Here is a 24,670-nt window from a genome sequence, read left to right on the forward strand (position 1 = left end):
TACTTTGGCTAATAATTACTTGAGAAATAAGGTCAAAGTAACAACATTTGTCATTATTAATACTGTCATTATTTTCATGTTTTTGCAGGCTGTTGTTTCTGACAGACAACTTGAGGGAGACCTGACTTTAATTTCATAATTATAAGAAATAGCAAACAGTGATTTACTGTAAGTTTACAGTTTTCCAATTTTGTTTGTTTAACTTTTTCTTAATGCCAAGAGAAGCTTTTATAGTGGAGTTGGTCATTGATTCTTTAGAATTACTCTGTTATACTGACATGGAATGTGCAGTGTTTCTTGATTATCTGTGCATTCAAGTGAATAAAACTGTCTGTGAAGAACATTTGAGCTTTTGTTCCAGTGCTATTGTGACACTTTAGTAGGCTGAATGCTGTTGACATCACTAAGATCCAGAATCTCCTTTAAGATAAGTAAACTGAACAGATATCCAATAGATCTTTTGAACGCAGTAAGAGTAAATGTTAAGAATACATCTAACAGTTCATAAAATTTAAGGTTTGGTTCATATCATGGTTTTTGGTTTGTTTTGGTCTTTGTTTTGTACAGGAGGGGAAGGAGGCATTATCAAATCTAATTGCTTTATTTGACCACAAATTAACTATTTGCCTTAAGGCAATCGGTTTCCACGCAAATTTCTAGTAATGTCAACTAATTCGGGCTAAGAGTACACCCTGTAATTACACTTACCTGTCTTGCCTTGTGTCGTTTGTCTGCATGCTCTTCCCCTCTTTGGTTTCACTAGTGTCTCATTAATCCCTCAGCCTGTGGGTTTATAAAGCCCTCTCTTTCCCCTTGTCCATTATCAAGTCGTCTGTTAAGTTTGTTTTTTTGCAGTTTGTTTTTTTACTTAATTCTGTGTACCAGTGTTTTTGCTTTCACTTTGGATTGGATTTCCCGCTTTGTTGGTCTTGTGTTTTTAAATTTAACCTGCTGATCTACACACTGCCTTTTGTTCCTTATTTACTAAGTCATCATGAAATCTACTTTGAGTTGCTCATCCTGCCTTTCTGGACTGTATATCTGACACTTGGGTCCTCTCTCCCTCACTAGACATTGTCACAGCACAGTCTCATCATCATTTGTCCAGGCCTGTCACACTTCAACATTAAACACTCACGATGCATTTTATTGATTTTCATGGTTTTCCTGCCAAAAAGCATTCTCAGAAATCAAATAAGTAATTATTATTTTGAACTTACATACCCTGATCAGTCATTGTGATCCCTCAAAGGTAAAGTGAATGGCGCTTATTAATATGTTATAATGGCACATTTAGTGGGTAGTATATACAGTATTTGGCAGCAAGTAAATATATTGGTCTCAAAGTGAAGGTCAGTAGCTATAAAAAGTGGTCCAAGGAAGGAAGTGATGAACTGGTGATAGGGTCATGGACAGCCATGGCTTATTGATGCACAGGAAGGCTTCCTGTGCATTTGCATGTGGTCCAACCCAACAGACGAACAACTGTAGCTCAAATTGCCGAAAAAGTTCATGCTGGTTCTGATAGAAACAGAAACAACTTTGTCAGAATAAATGTTTGTGTTGAAGTTAATAGCAAAATAAGTGAAATCAGCCATAACATTATGACTGCTGGAATGACTTTACTGATTATCTTGACGAGGACCATCAAAATACAAAAGTGGTCCAAGGAAGGAAACGCTGTTGAGTTCATTCATTGAGTTATTAATGTTCAGTTTTGTGGTTTCTGTGGTTATTCAAGAACAATCTGATAAACAATATAAAACAATCACAAAAACAACAGTAATAGTAATCAATAATAGTATGCAGCTTTAGTTTGAACAGCCAACTTCTGACAATTATAGCGCTATCTCTATCCTATTGCATTTCAGAGCTATTAAGAAAAAGAAAATCTGATATTCTGTCACAAGAAATGCTCATTTTTCATGGGGACAACCCTTTTACGATTTGTCTCTCATGCTGGAGTACAAACATTCCTCCTGTAACTCCCTCTTGTCCTTCCATCTTTTAGATTTTCTTGAAGCGAAATCCAGCGCGACGTAGTTTAATTCAACTTCTTCGCCATTCTGCAAAATAACAATATCAGAAATTTTAGTTACAACCAATTTTAAACTGTTTTACAGTATACTATGGAATCCAGTGTGCTATAAAATATCCAATGGTGATTTCGACTGTAACCAAATAATTGAAGTGTGGTAAAAACCACACAGAACATAACAACCATGAACTACAAACTCCTCTTCCTGTAAGCAAGTCTCAAGGCAAGGTCATTTCCATTGTAACTAAGGATGGAGCTAAGAATAAGACACATTAATCTGATCTCAAGGGAAAACAAAGCTCAGTTGTAATTTAAATGAATTTGCAAAGTTTGCAAAATTTGAATAGCTCCTTCATATGACAAAGAGAGTACGGAGGTGGGTGGGGTTTGTGAATGCGTCAAGAAAAGGTTGGACTTTCACTGGCCACCGTTCTACTTTCTTGCCTCATCCATAAGGATTTTTGTTGTTGTTCTGTAACAATATCGGCTGATTTTAACCAACCAGCAATTGTGGGCTGGATAACAGATATAGCCGATATATCCGAGGCAAGACTGATTGTGAATGCTACATTCACATTCATGGTTTGAGTGTAATGTAGAAAAACGGTATCTCTTATTAAAGGAAGTTTTGGCAGGCGAGATCTTACATCATCTTCTAGGCAGAGAGCATGTTCCGTAACTGGAGAAACATTTGAGTCTGTGCTAGCTGCAGACATGTGAACGTTGAATGTAAATCCAGCCTTTTTCCCCTCAAGTTCAGTAAAATTGGTAACAACGGATGAGTTGCAGACATTTCCCTACTGCAACAATCTTGTACCAGCACGCAACTTAAATATGTTTGGTCAAAACTGCTGAGTACAAATGAAAACCGAAAGGCTTCCAGTATGAAGAAATCTTATCTACAGATTTTGCAAATTCATACATTATGCAGACATCATTTACGGACAAACATTGGGTCGCTGACGCCCATTTTCACCAAACATGGTGTCGCAGCAGGAAACCACATCCTGTATAGACCGAAGTGAACGCAGCGCCCAAATCACCAGCTTTTACTGTAATTGCGATAACAAAGAACCCTTAACCTCAACATTTTAACCTGACCTACAATACTTTTTTTTGACCCAACCATGAAGTTTTTGCGCCGACACAAAACCGGTCGCTGGCCTCAGCCGTGTAAGAACAGAAAACACTAATTTGTATTGTTCAGGAAGGAATTAACCAACAACCTTTTTTGTAGTTTGATTTTAAGAATATTACGGATGAATATCATGTGTGATTGGTTGTAGTTTTACATCCCTCCCAGGTCAGACGTCATGTACTTAGTCTCTCCCTGCCCATATCTCACTAGAACCTCATCGTTTTATTTAGGAGATTTTCCTTTTCTCATTCAAACCGCCCACTTTGTCGATCAAAAAATCAACATTAATTTATTCACCGAAGAATTTCCATCTTTTATAATTTAAGTGTAGTTACGCATTTGATTGTATTTAACTTATATTTACCACATCACTTGGCTGACCCTCATCCTGTTCAGCATGATTGGAAGCTGTTATTTCACCTGTTAAAAAGAAAAAAAAAAGCAAACAATAAAAAAAATATTTGAGGACATCAGCAGTTTCAGAAATGTTCAAACCAGAGCCATAGAGAGAGAGAGTTGCGACACTCTTTGACGTCGCCGCTATGGCTGTCACGTGGTTCATGTAAACCCAATTAGTTCCTAAACATACGCTGGCTGTCATGTTCTTCTATGGGACAGACAGCAGCGATTGCATTATTGAACGGTAAATATAAAATACACACCCAAGTACTTTTTCAGCTGTTATTACATCATTGCATTTTTGTTAATGTCAGTTTTGCATTTGGAGAGGCAGGGTGACAACAAAAAACTTATACTACTTAGATAAGTTTTAGGCTACATTTTTGGAGGGAAAAGCTTAGTGTTCATGTTCGCATGGGTAGTAGCACTGGCTTTAGAGGCTCTAACTTAACTTTTCCATATCATTCATCGGATGGTAGACGTCTCATGATATTCATTTGAGCACAACTGGGCTGTATTAGGCTATTGATTCCCGTGATTTTGCTTATAAATTCCGATTCAGCTATTAGCCTACCTTCGTGATAACGCAAAGAGGTCTGCCATGGCGGTCCGTTCAGAATTCGCCTAGAAGCTAGCTCACTTCTTCTGATGAGTGGCCACCCCCAGGACCACAACGTGAAACATGATCATGTTAAGACTAAGAATGTATATTTTAAGAGTAAGCCATGCACATATTATCAAAACTACAACAGAATAAAAATGAATTTACGCTTTTAACTCGACACGCAGCCTTCACCAGTCAAACTCGCCAGTCCTAATTGAAATTCCCACCATTCCTAATTATAACCCTCGCTCAAATGAACACGGAGCACTACAAAAAAAATAAGTACAGCCAACACGTCACATAATGAAAAGTTAGTATATCCCAAAATTCAATTAAATAAAAGTTGCTATAAAGGTGGTAGCGATTCATTACCGAACTACCTTCACAGCAGGGGAAGTCGCGCTGGCTAATAAGCTAGCAGGCAATGCTAGAAAATTGGTTGAAACAACCAAGATAAAATATAAATAATTACTAGGGCCGGGACTTTAACGCGTTAATTAAGATTAATTAATTACACAAAAATAACGCGTTAATTTTTTTTAACGCATTTTAATCACACTTATTTTTGCACCGCGGAACGTTTCTCACTGGATGAGTTTCGGCGGACCGATTATACTGGAGCACCAACTAGCGTTCATTACCAGTGTCCTCAACAAGCAGCGGGTGCTGCCGTGAGCCCCTCTCCCGTCCCAAAGCACTCACAGGCGGTCAGTCTCACAGTAGCCCCGCGCAGCAGCGGTCAGAGCAGAGAGGGAGAACCACGCCACCGCGTCCAGACTGCAAACGAATGACGCATGCGCAAAGCTGCCGCTGATCGCGCCCTGGTTTACAGAGCGGGATGTAAATGTTTCTTCACTGCCACACTAAAATAAATAATAAAATAATAATCCATTTAGATTGTTAATTTTGTCAAGTAAAAACCGTTTGTACAAAAAATTTTAAAAATATTCTAGTTATGGCAAAAAATGCTCATGTTCTTCTGTGCCTGTGACTTGTAGGCTAGAAACTAAACCAAACTTAAGAAAACAAAAAAAAAAAAAAAAAACTTAAGTTACTGTGCCAGAGTGTCTCTTTAGAGTCATTTTGCCAATACCAAGCCCGGATAAAGGAGGCGCGTTAATAATACAGCGTCCATCACAATTACAGCCAAAAGGTAAATTATGCAAATTAGCCGATGACGTCATTTAGCGACTTCTAGCGACTTTTAGGACAGCCAATAGCTACTTTCCTTTCCTGAGGAGTTGGCAACACTGTTCATTACTTCAGACAACAACAAACCACAGTGAACATGAAAGAAGAAGCTGATGAGACCGCTTTGGTTGGCCCCGTGGATGGGAAATTTAGTCATTATTCAATGGTATACTAAAAATCCATATGAAAAAAATTACTTCTCACTGTTCTCAGGTCAAATATTTATATGCGATTAAAATGCGATTAATTTCGATTAATTAATTACAAAGCCTCTAATTAATTAGATTAATTTTTTTAATCGAGTCCCGGCCCTAATAATTACGCTTTGCATATACAAATGAAGACCAGTATAAGCATCGCAAAGGGCCTCTGATACAATATAGACAGTTGACAATTCAAAAGAGGTCGATATTTCAGCAACTTACCTCTGGAACAACTCGATGCACAGCAATGTAAGTGAATGAGGTCCAACGCCCAAATGACAGTGTTAGGAACTAATCTGATTTTCAAATCCCGGAAGTAGGCGGTTAAAAGCGCCGCCATTTTTTTACAACGAAGGTCTATGGGAGTGTCGCAACTCTCTCTCTCTATGGCTCTGGTTCAAACCAGTCCATCTGGCACCGACAATCTTTGCCGCAGTCGAAGTCACTCAGATTTTGTCCCAATTCTGATATTTGATATGAGTGCATATGTGTTGTAAATGTGATAAACCCACCTTTGCAATGTCCACAAACTGGCTTTTTCTTCCTTTTGAGAATCTGAACACTATTCACAAGCACACTGCAGCCCAGCAGTGCCCCGAGCACAATGATCAGCAGGCATCGTTGTTCTGGAAAGACAAAACATCCCACAGAGACGGTGGACATTTCTTTAGTTTTTAACTAATTTACATCAGTGATTTACATCTACAGAGCTGACTGTGAGATCCGTTCACAGATACAACACATGGACTTACTCTCCAACTGACAAATAGTTTTTTTTTTTAGCTGGATTAGTGGCACGTATCTTAACAATGAATGGATTATCATAAGCTTGAGAACAGACTTTAATGGCACCCTGATCAGCAAGTTAGTGTGACACATCGCCGTGTTGAGTACGGCAGATACCGGCTACAGAGAAGACAGAGTTTAGATACTGGCACTAAAGTAGTTAGAGGAGTAAAAGTTTTGTGGTAGTAGTAGTAGAATTAGTTGTTATCTGCATCTTGTCGGCATATATGTAGCTCAGTGGGACTAGGCAGTATTTCCCCACTATATGTTTCATTAATATATTCATGGCAATAACTTGAATTTGAATCTTTAAACTAACTCGATTGTAAGTACAGACGAATTAAAAAAATATACAGAAATACAAAAACGTGATAATATATAATCATAAATGAGGCTTACTTGATCAAATTATTTTAAAATACTTTATGCCCATTACATATTTTTAAAGCCGTTAAAATCTAGTGAAAAATTCTGTATTCTACAAGAATGTGTAGAAGATGTGTAAAATTTGTAAATTTAGTGGTGCTTTTATTTTTTTTAATGCATGAAGCACTTTCTGTTTGGACTGTACTGTGTTGTCAGCGATCATTGCTCTGCTGCTGCGACAACATTACAGCAGAAATGATCATATAAACTGTGCCAGAGGACATCGAAGCAGCAGAGAGATAGGGCCTTCAATTTAAGAAACAGAACAGTGACAGAACAAAGAGAGGAAGGGTGGCAGAGGAGGCCAGACTTCACCTGTGAAAGATCAAGTCGGCCATCATGTATCATGTAAACCTAACTGGTTTCTAAAAGCTGAAACTAAAGAATAACTTAAATCAATTTTATGAATTTAAATAATAATAAATAAATATCAGTATACATAATTTAAAAAAGACTTTAAAATACATACTTGTCTCCACTTTGGTTCCCTCACCAAGCAGGATCTCTCCACAGGTGACCACGGCACAGTAGTACGTCCCTGCATCCGAGGAGTCGCTGATAGTTTTGGACAGTTGGTAGACACATTTTCTTTGCCCTTGGTCATGACTGCTGTTACCGTGAGTGTAAATGAAGCCTGGATGTGATTCTGATCCAGTTCTGAACCAGTACACACTGTGGTCATCAGGACACTGATGTATCTTTTCTTTGCTTTTGCTGAATAGGGAACACTGCAGAGTCACCAAGTCTCCGGGCTGGACCGACTCTACATCTGGACTTTGTTTCACGTAGAGAGACTTCTGCGGATTTTTTGGATCTGCGTGATTTGCCAAAACAAAAGATCCATAACCTTTATAAATATAATGGCACCCATATAGCAAACACATTCAAATGAATATACTTTTGAGAAAATACGTAACGCCAACTCAGCTAAATAAATTCAACCCCAATAATCCCGACACGTGCTACAAATGTGGTAGAAAGGACAAATTTTATCACTGCCTATGGGACTGCCCACAAAACCAGGCTTTTTGGAGAGAAGTGATGGATATGATTTTACATGTCACAGGTAAAAAACTATTAATAGATGTCAAACAGTATCTTTGGCATTTTTCCTGTAAATCATAAGCTCAGCAAGGCAAATGAATCTATGATTACTTTCTGCATCTTACAAGCTAAATATACCATAGCCAAATCTTGGAAATCCACTATCAAACCAAGTGTTGGTGTCTGGCTTGCAGGACTGTCAGAATCTCTTGTACTGGAAAAACTCACTTTTACGTTAAAGGGTAAATATCTCGTCTTTGACAATGTGTGGAGATCTTTTATGGTGTTTTTAGAGGGGAGGAAAGCATTGGAGGCATGCTCCCCGTGTATGTCAACCATTAACAAAAATGGGTATTGCTATGTATTTAGTATACGTCTGTTTGTCTTTGCTTAGTTTTATTTGAAATGCTTTTCTCTTCAGGATAACTTCAGGATAAGTTAACTTTTGGACCACCAGTGACTCTTAAGGACGACTTATGTTTTAGACTGTGCCAGATATTGCATGCTACAGCCGTCATGTTTATGTTTATTTTATTGAAGAAGAGCCTTACTGTGACAGTTCTGTTTTGCACCTGTATTATTTGTTGTAGTGCGATTATTTTCTCTGAAAATTAATAAACACACTTGAAGAAACAAAGAAAAAAAAATAATATACTTTACCGTTCACAGCCAACAGAGTACCATTGATAAATCTCATGGTGTATGGTGATCCTGCTTGACAGAGGTATGTTCCTTCATCTTCTCTGCTGACATTTGTTATGGTAAGGGAATACGCATCACTCACTTTTGTGACTTTGAATCTCGAGTTGCTAAAAGGTTCCTTCATTGTCATTGTGTCAAAAGTTCCTACAGCAATGGTTTCAGCCACATATCCAAAACTCAGCTTATGCCAGAGAAACAACCCAGGTTCGCTCCCCATGGCGCATGTCAGAGTAAAATTATCTCCAAGTTCAGCCACAGTCAAAGAGAGCTGATTAGAAACCTCGATGGTTTTCATCAGAGCTAAAGAGAACAGACAAACATTAACAGTGTTACAACATGACAGGCCCTAACACTTCACCAAAATATTTACTGAATAAAAAATTCACATTCAGTTAAAACAAAATGTTTTGCAGTAGTTCTAATCAAAGAAGAAGCGAACTCACTCAATGTACTGAGAAGAATCAAGGTTGTCAGTCCTCCGATCATTGTCGTCTATCACCCTTCTCTTGCACAACTGATGTCTTCCCACTCAAATGGTAGATCTAGTCACAAGCTGATGAAAGTTTACAAAGTGACAATCAAAGTGATTGGTTGGAACATAGAACTTCCTGTGAGCATTCGCAAGCCAGTGACCCATTTTTAGAGAATCTGAGCTACATTTAGTTTTTCTTTGCATTAAAAATGATTTTTAAAATGTATGTTTTAGATTCTTGATGATGTTCAGTTTGAACGGTCAAGCAAAATGTTGTAGTTCCAACACAGTCCATAGAAAGATGGCTGTGCAAAAAATAAATACAGCAAAAGGAATGTTATACAGCAAGAACAGGTTCAGTCAAACTGATAATGGAGTTTGTTGTGCCTGATAGAAATACATTCAGGCATTTAGAGTACTCAGTTCCTTCAGAAAAAGCCTCTGATTTAAGCAGTAGATTTCAGTGACTAGTACTTTTTGCCTGACTGCATTTCTAACACTGATACAGTTTCATACTATTTGTCATATTTGGGTTTATGTATGAAACATTCAATGAGTTTAGAAGATTAAATATAAGAGGTTACAATTAGGCCCTTCTCGCCACAGTACATTATTAAATGTGATCTAAAATCTTAATACATTGTTCACCCCTGTTAGAAGTTAGAAGTCGTCTGGTGTGATTTTACCACTGATAAGATAATGATGATGATCTTTTTGCTTGCGGAAACTTAAGCAGGGCAGGCAGTTACATTTCCGTCACTTTTTTTTGAGCTGTGCAGAGAGATTAAACGCCCACGTCATCATTGACCAAGGTTTAACATCTTTTTGTCTTATTTTGTCTTATTAAAAAAACAGAGAAGTACATTGATTCTCATGGCGGAGACTGGCTGCTGTAACCACATGCTATGTGCAATGCAACGCGATACAAATCAAACATGAGAAACCAAATATAGTACATAGAATTACATCATATTTAAAAGTTAAAAATAAAGTGTCAAAAGTTATTTTGTAACTCATTACAAAAGCAAATAAACAAATAAACAATAATCATACCACATCAGTGAAAGTGTAGCCAAATAGACTCTGACCTCATCACATTATTTTTTTATAATGCTAGTTGCATCATTTTATAGAGAGGGATGGCTATGTTCACTTGGACAATATTTCCTTGATTTAATTCAAATCAAGCCCTGTGATAGACTGGAGACCTGTCCAGCTTGTACCCCGCCTCTCGTCCGATGACAGCTGGGATAGGCTCCAGCACCCCCCTGCGACCCTTCACAGGAACAAGCGATTACAGAAGATGAATGAATTAATTAATGAAAAATTAAAATCATTGTGTTAATTTTGTGTTTTTTTTAAAAAAAAAAATTCACTTTTTTTGCGTAATACTTGTTTTGTAACTTGTTTTTCTACCATCTTGTTTCTGGCACATCTAGAAACGTGGCATCAGCTCATGTTTACCTGTGCAAACATGCACAGAAAGAATGGATTCATCAGGCATTCTTCTTCTGACTGGCCTATTATAATAATTAGTGGAGTATTAGAGTCCAATTTAAACCTAGCCAATGTAAACCTGTAGGTCAGCTGAATAAATCTTTTCAACAACTAGCTTCAAAATTTTGTCTTCAGAGGATTAATCCATAGTACTGACATTTAATCAGTACTATGGACTATGACTATAGTCCCTCAAAATGAACCTTAAGCAGTAAGCATCTTGAACAATACTTGAACAATACTTGCTAAATAAGTTAGCACTGTCGATGTAGCATGTTAGCAGAATGACATGTGCATTCTGTAAAGGGTGAGAATAGATCGGAATCCGGAGTCTGCTGCCATGAGGAGGTTGTTGTAATCATGAAAATAAGGAAAAAACATTAAATGAGAGGTTGTGTCCAAACTTTTGACTGATAGTGTAAGTAGCACTATGCCTAATTATAGCCTCACTGAGATATTACCATGGCTGTGTTATGCTGCATTTGCACAGATACTACATCAGAGTAGGAAGCAGTTTTTGGCCCATCACAAACCTGTAGTTCGGTGTAGCAAGCACAGGACAGTGGCTTTCTGACTTAGCCATGATACTACACACGAGGAACATGTTCATTCATTGCTGCTCATACTGCTTCCCAACTGAAGTAACTCAGAACAGCAATGATGCCAATTTGCCAAGACTGAGATTGCAATATGGACTCCTCCAGATTAGCAGAGTAGCAGCTCTGTGATTCTTGAAAATGAGTGTAAGCAGTGATTGTCTGGACCCTAGTTGTGTCCGATTAATACACATGTCAGATAGAGGGTGGGTGGCTAAAATAATACCCTACTACATCAATGAGGAGAATGTTGCATAGTCACCAACTATTGTAATACTGCTCATGGAATAATGACCTACACTGAATAGGAGTCTCTGTCGCAGTGGGTACGTTTTTTTAGTTTTTATTTTTTTAATTTCTGGCCTTTTATCTTTATTATTTCAACACGAGCCAACATGAGAGTAAGTTTGATCTTGGGTGTTCTCTTGCAACATAATATCTCAGTGGGACTTTTGTGAAAGTCATCACTATACAGACATTTCCGTTGCCGGCTCAGCTCAAAAGCTGCATCACATACTGTCTTGGCCAGAGAAGAGAAATGTTTCTGTAAAGGATTCCTTTTGAAAGAATAGAAATTGACTCATAGCCGTGTGATAACATTTCTACCTAAAAGCACATCAGGTAGCAACCGTGTTCTTTGATGGTAAAAGCTCCTTGTAAGCAAATCCGTTGGTGGGCATTACCACTTCAGAGCAGATATGTCAACTTCTCATCTCAGCAACTAACTGAGAGACAAAACACTGGCCTTATGTTGCACAAAAAGTACTTTTGTACTGATGTACTGAGAAGTGAATTATTAGCAGTGGTGGAGTCTGGTTGTACAATAAGTCAGCCATAGCTAAGGGAGGCTGTCTGGGCTTGTTTGTGTGGGGGTGAAAGGTGCCAGAGGCTATTTTCTAAACTATTTCCATTAACCCAAAGTTCACTAGGCTGTAATCAGAAAAGATCTTTTAAATAACAATTATATTTCCAGTTGGAAGACAGAGATGAAATGACGTTGGGTATATCAGTAAAAAATCAGTGCGGCAGCTGGCTTTATTGGTGCATTAGACAAGCCTGAAAATTAAGTAGTTCACATGTACTTTTGTTGGAACCAACAATGTATTTTACTTTCAAAGCACTGTGGTGTTTGTACGTGTCTGTGAAAACAAATTGCAAAACCACAAGTGTCAACTGAGCTGCGAGATGTTCGCTGTGACTGGCCATTTCTGACGCTTCTGACAGACCGCTGAGCATGTTTACTCAGAATGTGCATGACTTTGGCATCAACAGGATATGTTGCTAGTTCACAAGAAGCCTCCGTGAGCTAAATTTAGCAGTGACTGTTAAACTGTTGTGGCTTACTGAATTTTGACTTGTTTAAAACAAATGAATGTACAAAAATATGATTTTATGGTTTTAACCACACCACCGCAATTATATGATGTGTTGCATTTAATGTTTGTGTGATCAGAGTTGTGAACTGCTCGTCAAATTTCTGCACCAGGTTACTTGAGGGAGGGGACAAGACCAACACTACTGCCTGCTAGGGTGAATGTTGGTTGGGTCCCCTGAGGTGGGTGTGGGGTATTAAAACCCAATCTTCAAACCATTCAACCACACATTTGGTTAAACCTAAGAATATTTGACTTTTATAGACACAGTCTTAAAGTTAAGTCAGTCGTATTTGTACAGTCCAGTATCACAATTTTGCCTCAAGAGTCTGCACAGTCTGTACCACATCCTCTAACCTCAATTCTGACAAACACTAAAGACCCTTTAAAGGTGCCATGTGTAAGAATTGAGGTAAAAATATCCAAGTGTCGTAATACCAGTTTCGGCCATGGGAGGCGGTATGCGGGCGACATAACCGCCAGCCAAACTACTGATTCTCATGGGACCTATAATGATCTTTTATGTATATCAAGTTTGAGTTTCATTAGCAATACCTCTTCTAGCAATTAAGTAAGTTATCATTAGTCACCAAAAACATTCGGTCTCATTACACCTTGCAATGTTTTCCGTTAAGTTTCGTGCGTCCATTTGGGGTTCATTATCATCGAAGACATTTCAAGCTTCTTAGTTAATGTTACATTTTAGCATCAGCTTGGTAGATAGCCTTACAGGTGAAAACCGGATCGGATCTGTGGGTAGAGCTAATTATCAAACGCTAACAGCTACGGTTAGCCATCGCTAACATTATCACGTTTACCGAACAGCCTTCGAAACATTTTTATGTTATAACTTCCCGAAAAACTAACAGCATCTTACTTACCAATCCAAAAGAAATGTTGCAAGTTCGGAGTCGAACCTCATTTCTTTCATGTCCATCAGTTGTCTCCAGCGATGGAAAGCAGTGCCAATATTCACTCGGGTTCTGTTCCTTTTTTTATCCGATTTTATTTGTGCTTCCGAGCGCATTTTTTTCCCTGCAGCGGGTGGTTGTGGTGGTGGTAAGGGTCTCTTGCCAAGGGCTTCAGCCATTCTTCCGCTCTCTTCCCTGAACTGAAATGTAGGCCTTTAGTGGGCTGTACTTTCCACACGATTGACATCAGGTTCAAGTACGCCCAGAGAATGTCTAATGGAAGAGAAGTGGCACTCTCTGGTTACTTCCGGTTTCTGGAGTGGCTGCAGTTACACGTCTCTGTCCATGCGGGGGCGCTCGCAGGCGAGTGCAGAATGAATTGGAGCCTATGGGGTTTCACCCCCAGAATCCACTTTTCTCAGGATATAATTTTTTATCAAGTAATTTGAAAGTTGGATTCAAAAGGGTGGGCTAAGATAATACACTCATCTGAAAATTGCATTTTTAATTTCATTTATCTGTTCTAAAAATCCGTTAAAAAAATGTGATGATGTCACATATTTTCATACTGCCAGAGGTGCTGCTTTACGGCAATTTCACCCGTGTACTTTTTACAACACATATAACGATATGAAAATAAAAGTGCCCGCAGGAAAACATAAATACAGCACACAAAAATTAACTTCGACAGAAAGTCCTCCTTAAGTAAATGTTTCTGATTCTGCTTTAGCTTCAGGTGCCATCAAACGAGGTCTCTGGTCATAATCAGTCGCAAGTCCGTCACTAACCAATCAGCATTCATTAGCAGAATGCTAGCGTGTTCCGGCCAACAACGGCCCAACCTGTAAGAAATTGAAAAGACATATTCGACTTTTGGACTATAATCTATATTGAACTTGCGGAATCAACAATAAAATCTACGTTGATTGAACGACAAGCAGGAGAAAGAGATACATTTAGCCGTCTAGCTCCATAGAGTCCCATTCAGTCTGCACTCGCCCGCGAGCGCCTCCAGTGGAATTCTAATGGAACTGCAATCAAGATCGATACAATGGGGCTAATAGGAAGTGCCAAGCTAGGCTCTTCGTAGACGGGCTCTGGTACGCCCACAAGCCGTGCGAGTTATTCGTGTATTGCAGTTTGGCTGGCGGTTATGTTGCCCGCATACCGCCTCCCATGGCCGAAACTGGTATTACGACACCTGTCGGGCTGTAGCTAGTAATTTAGCATGCTAATTCAGGTTGATATCTCTGCAGCACTATACCTTGTCATTTTTTTAATGGCGTCATCGCCCTTATTTCTTCTCATTCTTTTGATGCGTGTAGCTCATTTTTTGGATATTTTTACCTCAATTCTTACACACCTTTAATAAGGACAGGATACACAAATAGTGATCAAGACTTTTAGTAAACAGGTGCCTGCAAGCATAGTTTTAGGACAGATGTGTTGTGTTGCAAAGTGAAAGTGTCTGTCTTCAGACTATAATACATTCATTAATAAAGGTTTAAACAACATCATTTTATTGTCTCTTATTCTCCAAATGTTTGTGTTTTTAAATATTAAAACAGATTGTGAGTGGATTGAAACATCTGTCTGTCTCGAGACAAGGATTTCTCTCAGTTTAACCACTGCAAGTCTGACTGGAGATGAAAAGCTGTTAGACAGCTGAAAACAAACTTGAAAACAGAGGTCTATTAAGCTCTGTTCTCAGCTATCAACTTTTACACAGTTGCATATAGGTGAGGAGGATAGTGAAACTATAAACCCTTGGTCTCAACATGAGGGGGTCCTTGCCATTCTGAAATGTGTTGTGAAAAGTGAATCTGACTTTTGTAAGTTATTTGCACAAGTAAACACAAAACAAGCTGTATTGAAAATATACACCCTGTACTGAAATCCTGCATCTGCTAAAGGGTACGATAAACGTGTAGCGTAGATTTATGTAGTGTAGTATGAAAATGCTTAAAATCAGAACAAAAGAACAGAGAGCCAGAAACATAGAAAAGCAGAGAGGGGAGGAGGTCTGAATCCCTGCTCCATCGTAAAAGAAACAGGCCTGAGGTCTATACAGGTGCCAGCTTATCTCAAGGACAGACAGACAGGGGCCTACTCATGACTGTGTGTAGTGAAGACAGTGGGTGAAGGGCTGTGTGTTTTGACACAGATAGAAACTGGCCAATAAGCGTAGGTGAAACTAAAAAAGGGCTGAATGTGGGGGAAACCCAGCCCAAAGGGAGGAACTTTTTGTGGTATGAAAGATGTAACACAAAGAAGAATCTGTTGCGATCCAGAGGCAACTCAGGTTTATCGATGTATAACTTGTTATACTGACATAAACTCTATTCTTCTTGTCTGAACCTCACATACGAGTCCTCTCTTCAGAAGAAACGTCTCTGATCCTGTTATTTATACTGTATATGTTTTACCTAACAAATGTTACATGAGGAAACTTTTGTAGATGAAATACTGAAATTGGCTAACTATTGGCCCAGTTGTCCACAGTGACCCACACAGTGTTCTCCACACAGAAGTTAATGTGGTTGGTGATGCAGGTGGTCAGACTGTCTATGTCCTCCACATCATGTGCTCCACACAGCACCTCTCAGTCAGTGGATTCAAAGCAGTCCCTCAGGCTTCTCGCTGGCCTCCTCTGTCCATCTCCTCACGGTCCTTGTAGCTGGGGGTTGTTGTTTCACTACAGGTTGGACAGGCATGAGGTGGACCAGGTCATGATCAGAGCGACCAAGTGGGGTAGGGGGGGTTGAGCTGTAGTGTTTACCTTTATCAGCATTGTGTGAACTTGAATTGGACCTACCTGTTTTGTTTCTGAAGTGTTTGTATGTTATAACAGTCCAAAAAAGAAAAAAGAAAAAAAAAAAAGGGAAGTGTAGTTTGAAGCCTTCTGACTCTTATCACATACTCACACAGCACCACCACAGCTTGAAGTAGTCCTGTGCTCAGAGTTATTCTGGTGCTAGAGGCCACGTCGTTCGGCTCATGTTTTGGGTTAAAACATGGAGCTGTCCATGTATTTTGAGAAACAGATAGTGTTTTAGCCTAGGCTGAAGATGACTTTTTGTTTTGAAGGTAATCAGAACAGAAGACCAGTTGTGTTGCTCAGGATCTGTTCGTGTTTGGTTTCATAGACTAAACTCAGCCACCTCATGTCAGACAAGTAGCATCCCCAGACATTCTTATTTTGAACACACATATATTAAAAAATGTACAAAAGAAATACAAAAAGAAGTGTTTAATTATTTAGATTTACTTTATTTGAATAACAACAGCAAGCATAAAACAACAAGCGTACAGTATGTATAAACTCATAATGATATCCTTGTAAAATATTGAAAGTACAGAGTAGTGACTTTGGCTCTTACTATAAAACTACTACTACCACTATGAAACAGGTGGCTACCATCACAGGTTGGTAGTTTATTTAGGTGAGCACCAGCACCGAAGTCTCCAGTCGTGATTAAGAGGACCGATGTTTTGTTTTTCATAGACTGAACTCAGTAATGTGTGAAGCAGCAACACTTAACATTTACAAACTTTTTTACTCATTCATTCATTCATCTGGGGGGCTGGTGCCTATCCCAGCTGTCATTGGGCAGGAGGTGGGGTGCACACTTGACAGGTCTCCAGTCTATCTCAGGGCTACCACAGAGAGACAGACAACCATTCACATTCACATTCACACCTACGGCCAGTTTAGAATCACTAGTTAACCTAATGAGAATGTCTTTGGACTGTCTGAGTAGCTTTTATTTATTTTCATATTTTTTTCAGACGATTAGACATCAAATAGAGAATTACTATTTCAAACTTCTATAGGGCAAATATGAAAAAGTACGGAAGAAATACGACACAAAGATTTTCTTTAAATGAAACATAAAAACAAGCTTAAAATAAAACTAAGCGTATATACAAACTCATAATGTTATCCTGAAAGTATGGAACTGTGTCTGACTTTTATGCTAACCATCCCTTTCTTGCTAAAAAATAAAGTAAAATAAAAAAATAATAACAACCCACAACATTTTTTTATTTTTCACACAAAGGGGCCAGCGCTACAAACCAGACCACAGAAACACAAACTTAATATCATATTCACATATCCAGGGACAGAAACATTTCCGTCACTCTTGATCTTTTTCTTCTTCATTTGTCTCGTAGCTTTCCCTCCACAGATATAGAACTTGTGACGAGGTGCTTTCCATTCCTAATGATGAACAAAACAGAAATACTGACTATTCAGAAGGATTTAGTAGATTATTTACCAACTTAAAGTTTATAAACTGTCTTGTATAAGTAAACTTTATTTACTAGAATATTAAAATATATAATTCCATAAACAAAACTGACCTTCATATTGGCCACATACTGCTCTTGGAGTCTGGCAACAGATGAAAACAAAATGTACAACCACAGATATGGCCAAACAGATTGTTGATATCACCAGCGCAGCAAATTCAGGACCTGTTGCGTGAGCTAGAAAACAAAGAAAAAGATACCAGAGCTTATTTTAAATTAGTCAGGATGTCATTATCACATTTTAAGTAATACTTAATTTATTAAACACAAAATCCTACCAGTTTCCAATTTAAATTAATAAAGTGATCATTGCTCTGCTGCTGCGACAACGTTACAGCAGAAATGATCATATAAACTGTGCCAGAAGACATCGAAGCAGCAGAGAGATGGGGCCTTCAATTTAAGAAACAGAACAGTGACAGAACAAAGAGAGGAAGGGTGGCAGAGGAGGCCAGACTTCACCGGTGAAAGATCAAGTCCGACATCATGTATCTTGTAAACCTAACTGGTTTTTAAAAACTGAAACTAAAGAATAACTTAAATCAATTTTATGAATTTAAATAATAATAAATAAATAATATATCAGTAAACATAATTTAAAAAAGACTTTAAAATACATACTTGTCTCCACTTTAGTTCCCTCACCAAGCAGGATCTCTCCACAGGTGACCACGGCACAGTAGTACGTCCCTGCATCCGAGGAGTCGCTGATAGTTTTGGACAGTTGGTAGACACATTTTCTTTGCCCATGGTCATGACTGCTGTTACCGTGAGTGTAAATGAAGCCTGAATGTGATTCTGATCCAGTTCTGAACCAGTACACACTGCGGTCGTCAGGACACTGATGTATCTTTTCTTTGCTTTTGCCGAATAGGGAACACTGCAGAGTCACCAAGTCTCCGGGCTGGACCGACTCTACATCTGAACTTTGTTTCACGTAGAGAGACTTCTGCGGATTTTTTGGATCTGCGTGATTTGCCAAAACAAAAGCTCTATAACCTTTATAAATATAATGGCACACATATAGCAAATACAAATGAATATACTTTTGAGAGCATAACACCAACTCAGCTAAATAAATTCAACCTCAATAATCCCGACACGTGCTGCAAATGTGGTAGAAAGGACACATTTTATCACTGCCTATGGGACTGCCCACAAAACCAGGCTTTTTGGAGAGAAGTGATGGATATGATTTTACATGTCACAGGTAAAAAAAAACTATTAATAGACGCCAAACTGTGTATCTTTGGCATTTTTCCTGTAAATCATAATCTCAGCAAGGCAAATTAATCTATGATTACTTTCTGCATCTTACAAGCTAAATATACCATAGCCAAATCTTGGAAATCCACTATCAAACCAAGTGTTGGTGTCTGGCTTGCAGGACTGTCAGACCCTCTTGTACTGGAAAAACTCACTTTTACGTTAAAGGGTAAATATCTCGTCTTTGACAATGTGTGGAGATCTTTTATGGTGTTCTTAGAGGGGAGGAAAGCATTGGAGGCATGCTCCTCGTTTATGTCAACCATTAACAAATGAGTATTGCTATGTATTTCGTATACATTTGTTTGTCTTTGCTTAGTTTTATTTGAAGTGCTTTTCTTTTTGGGATAACTTCAGGATAAGTTAACTTTTGGACCACCAGTGACTCTTAAGGATGACTTATGTTTTAGACTGTGCCAGATATTGCATGCTACAGCCGTCATGTTTATGTTTATTTTATTGAAGAAGAGCCTTACTGTGACAGTTCTGTTTTGCACCTGTATTATTTGTTGTAGTGTGATTATTTTCTCTGAAAATTAATAAACACACTTGTTGAAGAAAAAAAAAAAAAAAAATGAATATACTTTACCGTTCACAGCCAACAGAGTACCATTGATAAATCTCATGGTGTATGGTGATCCTGCTTGACAGAGGTATGTTCCTTCATCCTCTCTGCTGACATTTGTTATGGTAAGGGAATACGCATCACTCACTTTTGTGACTTTGAATCTCGAGTTGCTAAAAGGTTCCTTCATTATTATTTTGTCAAAACTTCCTAAAGCAATGGTTTCAACCACATATCCAAAACTCTGCTTATGCCAGAGAAGCAACCCAGGTTCGCTCCCCATTGTGCATGTCAGAGTAAAATTATCTCCAAGTTCAGCCACAGTCAAAGAGATCTGATTAGAAACCTCGATGGTTTTCATCAGAGCTGAAGAAAACAGACAAACATTAACAGTGTTACAACATGACAGGCCCTAACACTTCACAAAAGTATTTACTGAATAAAAAATTCACATTCAGTTAAAACAAAATGTTTTGCAGTAGTTCTAATCAAAGAAGAAGCAAACTCACTCAATGTACTGAGAAGAATCAAGGTTGTCAGTCCTCCGATCATTGTCGTCTATCACCCTTCTCTTGCACAACTGATGTCTTCCCACTCAAATGGTAGATCTAGTCACAAGCTTATGAAAGTTTACAAAGTGACAATCAAAGTGATTGGTTGGAACATAAAACTTCCTGTGAGCATTCGCAAGCCAGTGACCCATTTTTAGAGAATCTGAGCTACATTTAGTTTTTCTTTGACTGAAAATAACTGCATTAAAAATGATTTTTAAAATGTATGTTTTAGATTCTTGATGATGTTCAGTTTGAACGGTCAAGCCAAATGTTGTAGCCCTAACACAGTTCATAGAAAGCTGTGCAAAAAATAAATACAGCAAAAGAAATGTTGTACAGCAAGAACAGGTTCAGTCAAACTGATAATGGAGTTTGTTGTACCTGATAGAAATACATTCAGGCATTTAGAGTACTCAGTTCCTTCAGAAAAAGCCTCTGATTTAAGCAGTAGATTTCATTGACTAGTACTTTTTGCCCGACTGCATTTCTAACACTGATACAGTTTCATACTATTTGTCATATTTTGGTTTATGTATGAAACATTCAATGAGTTTAGAAGCTTAAATATGAAAGGTTACAATTAGGCCCTTCTCGCCACAGTACATTATTAAATGTGATCTAAAATCTTAATACATTGTTCACCCCTGTTAGAAGTTAGAAGTCGTCTGGTGTGATTTTACCACTGATAAGATAATGATGATGATCTTTTTGCTTGCGGAAACTTAAGCAGGGCAGGCAGTTACATTTCCGTCACTTTTGAGCTGTGCAGAGAGATTAAACGCCCGCGTCATCACTGACCAAGGTTTAACATCTTTTTGTCTTATGCGACACAATTGGCAAGCAGTTACAGTAATGAAGAAGCCACAATATACAATTCTCTAAAAGGTGAAAAAAAAAACAGAGAAGTACATTGATTCTCATGGCGGAGACTGGCTGCTGTAACCACATGCTATGTGCAATGCAACGCGATACAAATCAAACACGAGAAACCAAATATAGTACATAGAATTACATCATATTTAAAAGTTAAAAATAAAGTGTCAAAAGTTATTTTGTAACTCATTACAAAAGCAAATAAACAAGTAATAAACAATAATCATACCACATCAGTGAAAGTGTAGCCAAATAGACTCTGACCTCATCACATTATTTTTTTATAATGCTAGTTGCATCATTTTATGGAGAGGGATGGCTATGTTCACTTGCACAATATTTCATTGATTTAATTAAAATCAAGCCCTGTGATAGACTGGAGACCTGTCCAGCTTGTACCCCGCCTCTCGCCCGATGACAGCTGGGATAGGCTCCAGCAGACCCCAGTGACCCTTAACAACAGGACTAAACGGGTATAGAAGATGAATGACTGAATGAATGAATGTTTCTGGCACATCTAGAAACATGTGCCATCAGCTCATGTTTACTTGTGCAAACATGCACAGAAAGAATGGATTCATGAGGCATTCTTCTTCTGATTGGCCTATTATAGTAATTAGTGGAGTACTAGAGTCCAATTTAAACCTAGCCAATGTAAACCTGTAGGTCAGCTGGTCCACTATTTTGGTCCAGAATAAATCTTTTCAACAAAAAGTTTTAAAATTTTGTCGCCAGAGGATTAAATACATTTAATGTCATTTAATCAGTACTATGGACTGTGACTGTGGTCCCTCAAAATGAACCTTTAGCAGTAAGCATCTTGAACAATACTTGAACAATACTTGCTAATTAAGTTAGCACTGTCAATGTAGCATGTTAGCAGACTGACATGTGCTTTTAGGTACACCACCAGTCAAAAGTTTGGACACACCCTCTCATTTAATGTTTTTTCTTTATTTTCATGACTATTTACGTTGAAAACGTCAAAATTGCAAAAACTTTGAATGTGTCTCCAAGTGCAGTTGTAAAAACCATCAAACGCTACAATGAAACTGGCTCACATGAGGACCTCCCCAGGAACGGAAGACCAAGAGTCACCTCTGCTGCTGAGGATAAGTTCATCCAAGTCACCACCCTCAGAAATCACAGGTTAACAGCACCTCAGATTAGAGCTCAGATCAGTGCCACACAGAGTTCTAGTTGCAGACACATCTCTACATCAACTGGTCAGAGGAGACTGCACCAATCAGGCCTTAAAGGTCAAATAGCTCCTAGAAAACTACTACTAAGGAAAAACAACAAGCAGAAGAGATTTGTTTGGTCCACGAAACACAAGAAGTGGACATTAGACCAGTGAAAATCTGTGCTTTGGTCTGATGAGTCCAAATTTGAGATCTTTGGTTCCAACCACCATGTCTTTGTGCGAAGTAGGAAAGGTGAACGGATGGTCTCTACATTCATGGTTCCAAAGCCGTGATGGTGTGGGGGTGCTTTGCTGGTGACACTGTTGGGAATTTATTCAAAATTGAAGGCACAGCATGTCTCCCACAGCATCATGTAGCAACATCCTATGGCATCCGGATTGTGTTTAGTTGGATCATCATTTATTTCTGAAGGCTGCTGCGGGCAGGAGGGATGGTGAGGCTTAGATGTGATAGGAGATGGCTGGGATGCAAAAGTTTTTAATTGAATGAATTGAATTCAGCCAGTGAGATAGGAGTGGAACCAGTCCAGAGGTGTGCCACATGGTCCAGTGGATGCCAGTCAATGGAGAAGGATGGAGTGGGAGATAGTATCGAAAGCTGTAGTCAGGTCAAGGAGGATGAGAATATATAGGAATCCGGAGTCTGCTGCCATGAGGAGGTAGTTGTAATCATGAAAATAACAGGCTTAACAGGCTATTCCAGTACCCTTCTGGAATTACAGTCCATAATTAATTAGATTTCACAAAGACACGGTCCTCTAAGAGCTGTCATTCTAGTGATATAATAAATACCCCTCTGCCCTATATCCCATATTCCATAATGCAATACACTGTCAAGCAAAGGGGAAGGCTATTGACTATTTCCAAGTGAAGAATGAATCTGTCTGTGTTGTACCGGAAGTCTGAAGTGTAGATGGAGAAGAGGAATGGGAATAGTACTGTCCCTTGTGGAGCTCCTGTGCTGCAAAACACCTCATCAGAAACACAGCCGTGAAGCCTCACATACTGTGGTCTGTTTGTGAGGTAGTCAATGGTTCATGCAGTCAGCTGGCTGTTTACCCCTGCTCCCTCTAGCTTCCCCTTGAGCAGCGAGGGTTGTATCATGTTAAAGGCACTGGAGAAGTCAAACAAACATGACTCTCACAGTACCTCTGGGCTCCTCAAGGTGCAAGAGGGATCTGTGCAACAGGTAGATGACAGCTTCATCCACCCCAATACTCGGTTTATAGGCAAACTGCAGTGGATCCAGTTTCGGGGGCTCACCAGGGGTCGGAGGTGGTTCAGAATCAGACTCTCCACAGTGACCCACACAGTTGTCCACACAGAAGTTAATGTGGTTGGTGATGCAGGTGGTCAGACTGTCTATGTCCTCCACATCATGTGCTCCACACAGCACCTCTCAGTCAGTGGATTCAAAGCAGTCCCTCAGGCTTCGCGCTGGCCTCCTCTGTCCATCTCCTCACAGTCCTTGTAGCTGGGGGTTGTTGTTTCACCACAGGTTGGACAGGCATGAGGTGGACCAGGTCGTGATCAGAGCGACCAAGTGGGGTAGGGGGGTGAGCTGTAGTGTTTACCTTTATCAGCAGTGTGTGAACTCAAATTGGACCTACATGTTTTGTTTCTGAAGTGTTTGCATGTTATAAGGTATCACTCCCTCAGGAAATACACGGAACCAGGGTTGTCAATTACTGATGGATTTAATCGCAGCTTCAATTATCGTCCATGAAATCCACCATCGAACTACATGAAATACAATCGCACACAGAAAATACTTATTACACACACTGTAACGTTCAGACAGACACGCATCCGCTAATTAGCTTAACGAGCAATTAAACATAAACAAAATGCGCAACAATATTCAGACATTAAACTCATATACCTCGCTGGCTGCAATTCACCATGAGGGAATGAGAAGCAAAACGGAAGGAATGGGCAACTTTTTCTTCAACTTCGTCTAATCAAGGTGTAACAACTCCTGCCATTCATCAACTTGGGGAAGACTGCACATGTCAGTGAATAACAAACTTCCTGGTTGCTACTACTTAAAGTGTCCCCGTGCAACACAGAAATACATAAAATAAAAGTTCCTCTCATATACATAATTCCATCAAAATTGGTCAGTATGCATTAAACAAGAAACAAAAAATAAATAAACATAAATAACATAAATAATATTTATGGCAGTTAAATAAGAGTCCAAAAAAAAAAAGGGAAGTGTAGTTTGAAGCCTTCTGACTCACACAGCATCACCACAGCTTGAAGCAGTCCTGTGCTCAGAGTTATTCTGGTGCTAGAGGCCACATCGTTCGGCTCTTGTTTTGGGTTAAAACATGGAGCTGTCCATGTATTTTGAGAAACAGATAGTGTTTTAGCCTAGGCTGAAGATGACTTTTTGTTTTGAAGGTAATCAGAACATTTAAGTATCTAGTCATGACTAAGAAGACCAGTTGTGTTGCTCAGGATCTGTTCGTGTTTTGTTCCATAGACTAAGCTCTGCCACCTCATGTCAGA

At 38.9% G+C, this 24,670-nt stretch overlaps 2 protein-coding genes across 3 annotated transcripts; both read right to left on the reverse strand.

The window, feature by feature from the left end:
• Nucleotides 1-1,231: 1,231 nt before the first annotated feature.
• LOC311491776 (signal-regulatory protein beta-2-like) lies at nucleotides 1,232-9,338 on the reverse strand. Of its 2 annotated transcripts, XM_084549801.1 has the most exons (6): nucleotides 8,975-9,338; nucleotides 8,490-8,831; nucleotides 7,255-7,599; nucleotides 6,086-6,199; nucleotides 3,541-3,596; nucleotides 1,232-2,066 (listed from the first exon to the last, which is right to left on the reverse strand). In XM_084549801.1, exons 1-6 carry the CDS (start codon nucleotides 9,015-9,017, stop codon nucleotides 1,941-1,943), a joined length of 1,026 nt encoding a protein of 341 aa, XP_084405927.1. In that variant the 5' UTR covers nucleotides 9,018-9,338; the 3' UTR covers nucleotides 1,232-1,940. The 2 variants fall into 2 exon arrangements, with proteins under 2 accessions (XP_084405927.1, XP_084405928.1); XM_084549802.1 differs by lacking the exons at nucleotides 1,232-2,066; nucleotides 3,541-3,596 and adding an exon at nucleotides 4,438-5,042.
• A 7,382-nt stretch (nucleotides 9,339-16,720) lies between these two features.
• LOC311491777 (uncharacterized protein) lies at nucleotides 16,721-20,097 on the reverse strand. Its single transcript, XM_084549803.1, has 5 exons — nucleotides 20,035-20,097; nucleotides 19,550-19,891; nucleotides 18,316-18,660; nucleotides 17,746-17,871; nucleotides 16,721-17,602 (listed from the first exon to the last, which is right to left on the reverse strand). The coding sequence occupies exons 1-5, from the start codon at nucleotides 20,075-20,077 to the stop codon at nucleotides 17,520-17,522; spliced, it is 939 nt and encodes a 312-aa protein (XP_084405929.1). The 5' UTR covers nucleotides 20,078-20,097; the 3' UTR covers nucleotides 16,721-17,519.
• Nucleotides 20,098-24,670: the final 4,573 nt, after the last annotated feature.

Source organism: Chelon labrosus (assembly GCF_963514085.1).
Source record: "Chelon labrosus genome assembly, chromosome: 8".
NCBI lineage: Eukaryota > Metazoa > Chordata > Actinopteri > Mugiliformes > Mugilidae > Chelon > Chelon labrosus.